This window comes from Oryzias melastigma, linkage group LG12 (assembly GCF_002922805.2).
Source record: "Oryzias melastigma strain HK-1 linkage group LG12, ASM292280v2, whole genome shotgun sequence".
Lineage (NCBI taxonomy): Eukaryota > Metazoa > Chordata > Actinopteri > Beloniformes > Adrianichthyidae > Oryzias > Oryzias melastigma.
Window position 1 is genome coordinate 1,185,292 of NC_050523.1, and position 10,519 is coordinate 1,195,810.

At 48.4% G+C, this 10,519-nt stretch overlaps 1 protein-coding gene across 2 annotated transcripts; it reads right to left on the minus strand.

Annotated features, from left to right (window-relative positions):
• Positions 1 to 868: 868 nt before the first annotated feature.
• zgc:56235 (uncharacterized protein LOC393186 homolog) lies at positions 869 to 8,987 on the minus strand. Of its 2 annotated transcripts, XM_024298870.2 has the most exons (10): positions 8,831 to 8,987; positions 7,406 to 7,476; positions 6,811 to 6,860; positions 6,600 to 6,602; positions 3,044 to 3,196; positions 2,916 to 2,968; positions 2,604 to 2,825; positions 1,868 to 2,018; positions 1,731 to 1,788; positions 869 to 1,513 (listed from the first exon to the last, which is right to left on the minus strand). In XM_024298870.2, exons 2-10 carry the CDS (start codon positions 7,470 to 7,472, stop codon positions 1,422 to 1,424), a joined length of 849 nt encoding a protein of 282 aa, XP_024154638.2. In that variant the 5' UTR covers positions 7,473 to 7,476; positions 8,831 to 8,987; the 3' UTR covers positions 869 to 1,421. The 2 variants fall into 2 exon arrangements, with proteins under 2 accessions (XP_024154638.2, XP_024154639.2); XM_024298871.2 differs by lacking the exon at positions 6,600 to 6,602.
• Positions 8,988 to 10,519: the final 1,532 nt, after the last annotated feature.

The window sequence follows — 10,519 nt, forward strand, 5'->3', positions numbered from 1 at the left end:
TCAGCCGCAGAGTTCCTTATAAGTACTGTTCAGAAAATAAAGGGGTGAACTGGAGGCCAGATGTGGACAGTATACATAGATGTAACATAAATGAGACCCTAGAACAACAAGAAACCAAGTATGAACCGGTTGGGTTGGACGGGTTGGTCTGGACTTGTTGGTCTGGACTTGTTGGTCTGGACTTGTTTCCTCACAGAGGTTTCTCCCTCTAACAGCAGACCTTTACCTGCAGCGTTTACAGTCGTAAAACTCTTCACACAATTAGCAGAATTCTAGCAGATTTGAACAGATACTAGAATCCACTTTTCCCATTAGAATCCGCTGATCCGTGTTGATCCATATTGAGTTACGGGATACAAAGAGGGCGCCATTAGGTATCACCATCTCCCTTGATGAAGGGTTAACCCTTTGATTTACGCCGTTTCTCCTTCAGAATCTGCTGGAATGATCGTGTTATCGAGGGTCCGATGAGCGGCTGAACTGTGTACCCTGCAGGGGTCCCGGTGGGGGTGTCCCTGTGCCCGTCCCCAGCCCGGATAAATACAGGGTTGTGTCAGGAACTACCTGTGGGAATCAGTGAAGCTGATTGGATGCTGCGAGCCCTGAGGGGGCGTGTCAAAAGGTGGACAACAGCTCTGAGGGAGGGGCGTTCAGCAGCTGCTCAGCCTATCGGGGGGGTCAAAGGGGGCGGCGAGGAGAGGTCATTGAAATGAGACTCGCTGTTCTTTCATCTCCAGCATTTTTACTTATTATTTTTGTACGTTTTCGTTCTGTGGTTCTGCTCAGACAAACGTCATTTTTCTAATCCTGAGGATTAAATTCAAATCCTGATCTGATCATCGGCTCTGGACAGAAACCACCACACAGATGTTTTTCCATCGTTTTATTAGAATTCCTTAGTTTACGCTGGAAAAACGAGGTACTGTGTCTAGACGAGAAGAACGTGAACCTCCATCCTGACGATGAGCTCAAACAAAAACATTCCTGTGATGGAAGGATTCATGATGGCGAGGGGGCGGAGCCCCGCTGATCTCACTGATATCAGGAGTGTGGTTTCAAAAATGCTCCTCCTCCAGTTTCTGCAGAAAACTCTGGGGGTGGGAACGCCCTGAGCCGCCGCCGGCGGTGGAGGACTCTGTCTGCCGCCAAAAACTGAAGGAATGAAAACGATGGCGCGGCGCTGAGCGGGCGGCCGGGCTGGTCTCCTCTGACATGCTTTAAGGATCAACATCTGCAACGAGCTACAAGTTGAGACAAACATCTACGACATCCAGAACCTACAGGGACATAAAGAGTGTCGCTTTTCTCGTCGGGGCGCCGCCGCGGCCCGGCTGCCCGAGCCTCAGCTCCTCCCATCCCAGGGGTGAGAAGAAACCAGAGGGGGAGGGGCTGAAGGAGGTGGTGGAGGGGAGGGGCGGGGCTTATGCTTCCAGCTCGAAGCCCATGCCGACTTTGTGTCCGCCGGCGTTGAAGTTCTTCCCGTCGATGAGGGCGGAGAGGGTGACCTTAACGCCTGAAACCAGAGGAGTCACCGTCAGAAAACTCCGCCCACATCCACCCGCTGCTTTCACATTGCAGGGATGGGGAGGGGAGCCCTGAGGTCACATGACCCTGAGGTCACATGACCCCTCATGAGATGCTCAAACAGAGCAGCTGTTAGAACGGGTTTGGTCAGCTCTCGACAGCTCAGTGTGAAACCGAATCTGACCAGAACCGAGGGCGGGGCTTACCTGACCGAAGGCTCTGGGTGTAGCCGATTCCAACCAGACTGGCATTGTTCACTTTCACCTGTCAGGGGAGAGAGGAGGAGGCGTGACGTCGAGGTTCGTGAGTGGTCAGAAGAAAAGAGGGCGGAGCCAGCACTCACAGACAGAGACGCGTCTTTGTCCAGCTTGTATTTGCCGGCGACGCCGAAGCGAGTGTTGTTGCTGCCGGCGGTCCACGCCAAAGTGACCGCCGTCTCCAGCTCGTCGTTCACCTTCTGGTAGATGGAGCCGCCGAACTCGGTGCCGTCGTTCCTGAGAGCAGAACCAGAACCAGAACTTCAGGACGGGATCAGCACAGGCGTTTGCTGAGGCGAAAAAGATGACTTTTCACTATTTCCTAAAACGTTCTTCTATTTGGGACTAAATTCGTTTTTCTACTTGTGGTTCATTGTTGCTTATTTTTCATAAATCCATACGGCTAACGGTTAGCCCGCTCTGAGCAGCCGTTTCTAGCAGGCAGCAGTGGATGCAGTTTGTTTTTCAGACAAACTCTGCTTTTATTTCTCCAATGAGCAGATTTTCACTGGTCATTGTAGCTTCACGTGATGAACAAAGTTCAGCTCTTTTCTACTGTTTTCAGTCCAAACTGAAACAACCTGGAGGTTAAGCAGGTGTAGCTCAACAGGTTTACCTGAGGAACACCTGAGCGGCCTTCAGTCCACCAGCTGTTAGATCTGTGCGTGTCGTCTGTCTCATCTACTCTCACACTCAGAAACTCAGACGATCGTCGAGATGATGAAAAAGGACGACCGTTCCCGCCTGCGGAGCTACGACCTTCAGCGACCTTCAGCGACCTTCAGCGACCTTCAGCGACCTTCAGCTGCAGCAGACACTCACACGTTGGTGTGCAGCTGGAAGTCGCCGGCGCGGTAACCCAGAGCGAAGTTGCTCTGGGACAGTTTGGATTTGGCCGTGTCGAACGCCATCTGGTAGCCGAGCAGCCAGCCTTCGTAGCCCAGAACGGCGGCGGCGTGGATGATGGGACCCTCAAAGTCCACGTCGCAGCCCAGGTTGACGTAGTCGCGCTTGTAGCCGGTCTTCAGTTTCCCGCTCTTCTTCCTGAAAACGAGAAGTTCAGCTAAACTGGACAGGAAGTGAATCTGGGTCTGATGAGGGACGGCGGCGGCGAGGAGCGCAGGTCAGCCTCACCCCGTGTTCGGCACGAACGACGTGTCCAGGCCGACCTTCAGTCCTTGAGCTAGCTGCAGGCAGAGAAGGGGGAGGAGTCAGCAGGTTTCAGCCCCGCAGACTGACGGCGTGCGGCGCCGCAGACTCACCTGGTCCTCCACGGAGACCTCGGTCGCCAGCGTGTTGTCCGTGTTCCACTTCTGCGTGACGCTAAGCCCCACCTCCTTCATCTTGTACTTGGTCTCCAGGCTGCCGGACGCCTTCCCGGTGTCCGTGTTGCTGGAGCCGGACGTGTTGAACTCCTGCGGACGCACACAGACCACGCCCCCACGTCAGGACGCTTCACCTGAAGCTACGAAAAACTGAGACGACGGAGCGGATCTGTCAGACGATCCTACGTCAGCGTGACGACAAAAACCAAAAAAGACACAAAATGAAACTAAAGTTTCATGTTTCTTCTTTGGTGGTTTTAGGACTGAAATAAAAACAGTTTTGACCCAAACAGGAACTTTTAACGTCTTCTAAGCAGATCCTACATTTATCAACAGATCTGTTTTCATTCGGAACCGTTTTATCTGTTTTTAAGACTTTTTCTTCCACTTCATCCCTCGTCCAGAAGCTTCACGATAATTAATAATAACAGAAGTTCTCAGATTTAGATGGACTTTGCTTTAGAAATATTTAAGAGTTTAATGAGAAAATGGTGAAAAAACATGGAAACCTGAAGATGTTTGACAGAAATGTGACGTTTCAGCTCTAAAGTACAAATATTCGATTTTTAGTCAAATATTAGAAAAAATTCTGTTATTTCTCTGTTAATTCTCCTATTTTTCAGCTTTTTTCACTGAAGCAGCAAAAAAACGAGAAACAAAATCTGCAGAACTCGGTTTGTTTTGTCCAAATTGATCAAAAGACTGTAGTTGATGTTTACTTTAATAAACGATCATAAAAATGATCATAACCTTTACATAAAAGGAAAAGTACAAATGAGTTTTCTCGTAGATTTCTTTCATTTTATTAAACTTTCAGATTGTTTTGGCTGTAATCAGTTTATGGTGCAGCTGGTTGAGTGTTTTTGCTGCCACCCGGTGTCAGAACGCCGTCATTACAGGAAGCTGCAGTCTGTTCCCTCCAGAACCTCAGAACTTTCTTTTGTCTTCATCTCCGAGTCACCAGAACCACGTTTCTGCTTCAGATCAACTTGAAGTTTAGTTTGTTGGTTTCTGGTGCAGAAATCCTGATTTTTAAACCAGTTTTGATGGAAGTCTGGATTCTGCTCAGGAGCTTCGTGCACAGAGATGAGGAGCGTGCACGTGTTCAAAGCAGAGTCTTTTCCAGCTGCTTTAACGTTATTTGAGTCATAGTTTTAGTCTGGTTCTGGTTCTGTGGACCGGACCACGTGGACCCTGACGACCTCAGCTGGTCTCATCCAGCATCGTTTACAGCAGAAAACCAGACATGAGAACAAGAAACTCAAACACTCAAACTAGCGTAAATGCTGGGGGGAGGGGTTAAAGCAAGCAGACGGCCGCCGTGCAGTCAGAGGTCAGAGGTCATTTGTCCCCGCGTTTGGCCCCTCCTCCTGGTGGTAGTGGGGGGGCTCTGACAGTCAGGAACTATTGGATGAACATCTTCAGAGTCTTTGAGTCTTCGTTCGACTAGAACGAGGATTTAAACCCACGACCAACCAATCTAAGGGCGGACACTCCACCACCGGGTCACAGAGTTCTTATAACTTTAGTTTCTTCTGGAGATTTTACTAAGAAAGTAACTTAGAAGTAACATAAGAGCGAGTAATGAGACGTTTATTAATATTATTATTATTTTAACCACAAAGAATTCTGGGTAATCGCCATGCTCCAGAGTGTAAGTTGAAGATCATCCATTGAACTGGACTGAGCTGGTGTGACGTCATGCCAATAAAAAGGTTTATTTAGGCTCCAAACTAAATGACGTCGATTGAGTTGATATTTCTTTGCAGACGGACGCCGCCATGTTGGAGCCAGAGGGAGTGAGCTGTGATTGGTTCCCGTCGGTCTGAGTCCTCGTTTATGACTGTATTGTCATTTCCTGTCTCAGATCTAAATCTGAAGTTGAATAATCCTCCAGTATTGGAGGTTTTACTGAAAATCTCGACCTTCATTTGAGCCGATTTTCCTCTGTTCTACGTTGACTGATGTTATTTCAGAACAAAAACTGATAGAAATTCATGTTGTTCACATTAATACCTGCAGCAGAGACGAACATCGTGCACGTCTGCACGGATAAATGTACTTGTTCTACAGGATAATTGTGACACAGGAATGGCTTTCGAGTGAAAATGTTCAGAGCAGCTATAGAGACATGAAGGTTCAGCTTTCAAAATAAGAGCGGTCACGTTAAAAAATAAATAAATAAAAAATCCCTTTCTGGGAGAACGTATTTTATAACATTACGTTGAAAAAGTCACTTTCATATTTTTGGTAACAGCTTGAATGGATTTGATCATATTTTACATTTATTTTCCTGTAAGTTCTGAACAAAAACAAAGAGTGACGTTAGAACCGCGGCTGAGCTAACAGCAGTGACGTTAGAACCGCGGCTGAGCCAACAGCAGTGACGTTAGAACCGCGGCTGAGCTAACAGCAGCTCACTGACCGCAGCAGAAACATCACAACAGGAAGACGTTTGACTTTAGTGTCAGACGCTGGAATTATCTGACTTTTGATCTGTTTACAGGATTATGTGAGAACGGAAATTTAGGAAACTTTTTAACTTCTGCAGCTCCACGTCAGCCAAAGCTAATGCTAGCGTTAGCATTAGCACAGGTTAAAGGAATAAAATGATAATTACCTTCATATTTAAACCAGCAGAATTCAAGTTCTTGTAACCTTCGTCTAACTTTAACCGGGTTATCAGAGAGAAATAATCCACGACTGGTTTGATATCATCCAGAGGATTTAGTGGATCAGCTGCTGTTCTGACTGCAGGATTACAATGTTTGTGTTTTATGAAACCAGGTAGGACATTTCTAAAATACATTTGGTACAAATGTCAGTTACGTTTGTTTAGATGGCCTTTTATTATTATTGATGTGAATCTGCTTTAACAGCGTTCAGCTGGAAGCGACTCGTCACACATGGTCACGAGTCACGAGTCTATCGAGTGACTGAGGAAAAGCTGCTTATTTTTACAGAGAAGTCTTTTGGAGCCACCAGGTACTTCCTGTTTGGAATACCAGGGGGGAGGGGCCACTCTGTCCAGTTCTTTGACACAGTCATGGATTTTTCCTCAAGTTTAAAACTGTTTTTTCTGCTTCTGAGGATCAATAAAGTTTTATTGACAAAGTTCTGAGTGACCCGCTCTGAGTTTGGACTCTTGTTAGAATCCAGACATGAATGAACGAAACGATGAAATGAGGACTAAAACGGAAAGAAAAGAAGTGGCGCTGGTTCTGACGGGCCGGCATGCGGGTCTGGTTCTGACGGGCCGGCATGTGGGTCTGGTTCTGATCAGCCTGCATGGGGTTCTGGTTCTGACGGGCCGGCATGCGGGTCTGGTTCTAACGGGCCTGCATGCGGGTCTGGTTCTGATGGGCCGGCATGCAGGTCTGGTTCTGACGGGCCGGCATGCAGGGCCGTCAGGGACACAAACCACAACTACTAAAGACGGAGGAGAAAGGCGGCAGAACTGCGATGGCGGCGCCGGCTCTGACGCTGATCTTACCATCTATGTTTGAGCGCGAGCAGTCCGGCGGCAGCGTGGAGACAGAGCAGCGGTTAGGAGAGGCACGCATGCACGCGCACGTGCGCACACACACACACACACACACAGCAGGAGGAGCTCAGCAGGAACAACTTTAAGCTCCGACTTTGAGAGGAAGAGAATCGAGGATTTATCTGCAGCTCAGAACCCAGAGGAAGGAAAGGGCGCTCACCACTCCACTCTGAGACTTGGTCTTCAGGTCCAACTTCACCAGACCGAACCCTGCGGGACGGAGACAGCGTTCAACACCCCATAACGACGAGGAGGTTTGAGGTTCCTCCTCTGGAGGAAACATGAACATCTGTGTCTTCAGACGGACAGAGAAACGTTTGTTCGCTTCAGGGGGAAGCGGTCAAAGGTTCGAATCCCTGTGGAGGTCCACAGCTGATGCTGAGCTGGAGATTCCTCAGAGGTCACGTGAGACGACCCTGAGAGGAGCAGCTTCCTGTGGCTCTGAGGTTCTGTTCTCTCCTTCACAGAAACCTCCAACAGGATTCCCTCTGAGCTCAGAAACACGGTTTTTCCCAGAATTCCCGTGTGACTAAACGTGGCTTCTACTTTAGAAGAGGATCCTCAAAACTCCATCATAAATGTAACATTTAATTAACAAAAGTTTGAAAAACATCAACGTCATCAGAAGAGAATTTATCAGCAAAGAAAAAGAAAAAAACTGGATTTGAAAACATGTTCAGAACCATCAGCTGATGTTTGGATCAAAGGACGGAGGCTCTGCGGCGCCAAAGGTTTCTCTGGCGCCGATCACTCACCGTAGCCTTTGCTGAAGATGTCCTTGGCGGCTTTGCCCAGGTCTGAGTATGAAGGAGGGACGGCCATGATGCTGCAGGAGACACGACACTCATGAAGGATCTGATCCGAGACGATCAGGAAACCCGGAATTAATTAGGACAGAATTACAGAAATTCCTCATTTCAACCCGTTTCAGTGAGTGAATCGATCCGCAGCATTTACAGCTGAAGTCTCACAGCCATAAGGAGGCCGGAGTGGGAGGGGCAAGCGTTGCTCCGCCCAGAAGCAATTAAGCAGCTTTTCAGGCTCAAACAGCAACAGATCAACCTGTGTGTCGAGGAGACGCTTGTACGTTTGACCTCAACCAGCCATCGTCCTCCACACCCGCAGGGCTGGGAGGGGCTGGAGTTTAACTCCGCCCACCTCAGCAGTAAAGTGAAAAAAAGTAGGATCGGCCCACCTGCCAATCAAAAAAATAAAAACAACATGCCTAAAATGTTGCAGAAAGAAAAGCAGGAAGAGGTCAATCCCAGGATTGAATTTGAACCCAGGAGGTGAAGCAGTGATCACGTGACTTCGGCTCACAGAGCTTTTATTTTGAAAGTCATCTACACGCCTGCAGTTTTAGTGGAAAAAGCATTTAAATGAACAAACAGGTGATGTTTGTGTTTTAGTTCTCAGTAACAGACGGATCACGTGACCCAAACTCTGTAACCATAAAGAAATAAAATAAAATCCTAAATGATGGATTTTTGTTGAGGAAAACATTTTTCTAGTTTCTACACATAAAATAACCAAGATTTAACTGAAACTACCAAACTGACACAGTGAATGTAAATACTGAATAATGAAACAGGAAACGCTGATGTGAACATCAAACGACAGTTTTAATTATACATGTTTTTGATGTCATTATTATTATAAAGTTCACTTTAGTTTCTATTAATTTACCACATTAGTGCTGCTAAAATGAGACATTTGAATTATTGTTTACAGCAGCATCTCATCTATACATTTAAAGAAGGATCATATTTCTCTCATAAACAGATTAGTGGATTTGTTTTATGGCTCACATGTTCGGATGGAGGATCCATGATGAACAGAGTCACGTGACTCCTGCATCTCTGATGGGGGACAAAGGACGGGGGGGTGTAGCTAGCTAACGGAAAGCAGCAGCTAACCCCCAGAAGTCTGCGGGGGGCAGACACGGAGCCACGCTGCGGCGAAAACCGCAGAGCCGCTCGTGCGGGATTACACGGCGCGCGCGCGCTCCGAGGCTCAGCATCGTTACATAACGGAAACCGTTAGCCGGAGCGCTAGCTAAGAGCCCCGCATCCCCCCGAAGATGACAATGACGGTGAACGGAGAACGCACCGGTGTGACAAACGCAACCGGGGGAGGGGGGGGGGTGTCTCGCCTCGCGGGGGACCGGAGAGCGCGCTCACCTGTGCAGCGGAGGGCAGTTCAAGGCGGAGTCTGCGGAGCCGCGAGCGTCCCGGGCGTGATGCTGCTGAGACTGACAGCGGGCTAGCTTAGCAGGAGCTCTGACGAGACAGGGCACGATGAAGGAGACCCGGCACTGCGCATGCGCGGCCGTCAGGAAGCCGCGATTCGTAGGAAAGGTCAATCCCATCAACCTTTGGGGTTTTTCCCAATAAAAGTAATATAAAAGACGTAAAGGTTTTCCTTTCAGTCTTACAGGAAACATTCTAATGTTTGTTTGTCCCTCTAAAGACCCACTGATCACAGAGTTTTGGTGTTTTTGTTCATGTAGGATTTTTCTGACATTAATAAAGAATAGCAAACTAAAAACCGCATTTCTTTATTCGAATTGTTGTGACAGGATGAAAAATGCTGTTAGCAAAAGATCTTATTTGTGATATAGTATCGGCAGCAGCTCCATGCTCTGATGCTTCCAGACAAATAGATCCATGAGCGTCTTTGTTCTGATCTGAGCTGGAATCTGGACCTAAACTGTACAGCTGGATAGTTTTCATATTATTGCACCTCTAATGTTAGGTTGGGGGTGAGGGGCTCTAAGCTAGCAGGAGAGTGTAAACAGAGAGCTCTCAGCATTGAGAGTAGAGTGGGGTTGATCCACACCAGCTGTCCAACTAACTTCCAGGTAGTGATCAGTGAACACCTCTGCTCCTTTAATTACCAGAGTGTCCAAGATACACAGTTGAATGTTAACAACTACAAAGTTGATCATTGATCTCCTGCCGAGGGTGTCCTGATCCCAGGTGGGAAGGTGGACACGCTTGTGTTTGAACATTCATTCATTCATTTTCCTGACTGCTTCTTCCCTGTCAGGGTCGCGGGGTGCCGGAGCCTAACCCGGCTGCTGATGGGCGAAGGCGGGGTACACCCTGGACAGGTCGCCAGTCTGTCACAGGGCCCCAATCACACACATTCACTCACATTCACACCTAGGGGCAATTAGAGTCACCAATGAACCTATGAGGCATGTTTTTGGACGGTGGGAGGAAGCCGGAGTCCCCGGTCATTCCTACCAATCACACCGCTCCAGGCACCACTGCTATTGTCCACGTGGGCATTGAAGTCGCCCAGGGGGGCAATGGAGTCCCTCGTTGGGGCACTTTCGAAACTCCTTCCAGAGACACCAAGAAGGTTGCGTACTCTGAAGTGCTGTTTTTCCTGTAGGCCAAAACCACAGTCCCCTGGGGACGACCAACCAAACTATATCGCAAAGACCCATTTTGAGGTACCCAGCAGGTGGTGGGCCCCCGAGAGAGTGATCCCACGTCGTTTCCTTCAGGGTAGGCCCGATTGGGGCAACTGGGAGGAGCCCCAGTCACCAGGTACTTGCCAGCAAGCCCCAACACCAGGCCTGGCTTCAAGGTGGGAGCCCAGTGATGCTGATCTGGGCGACATAGCAGAATCTCTGTTTGTACTTCTCATGAAGGGGTTCTGAACCGCACATATTCTGGGTTGTCACCCTTTACTTTAAAGTATTACACTAATAGAATTGCTTCAAAGTTACAACTCTAAATTTTAAAACAGAGAATCAATCTCTGGGGGTGCAACGGACCGTGGAGACACCAAACCTTGGAGCTGCTGGCTGTGGTCCTGAAGGAGTCTCCAGTGGAGACAGACCTGCAGAAACACAAAGT

Excerpts from the sequence above, each read along its gene's own strand:
- zgc:56235 (XM_024298870.2), bottom strand. The coding sequence starts at position 7,472 with ATGGCCGTCCCTCCTTCATACTCAGACCTGGGCAAAGCCGCCAAGGAC. Across the intron at positions 2,969-3,043 it reads AGGTCTCCGTGGAGGACCAG|CTAGCTCAAGGACTGAAGGT; the intron begins GTGAGTCTGCGG and ends CTCTGCCTGCAG. Across the intron at positions 1,789-1,867 it reads ACAAAGACGCGTCTCTGTCT|GTGAAAGTGAACAATGCCAG; the intron begins GTGAGTGCTGGC and ends CTCCCCTGACAG.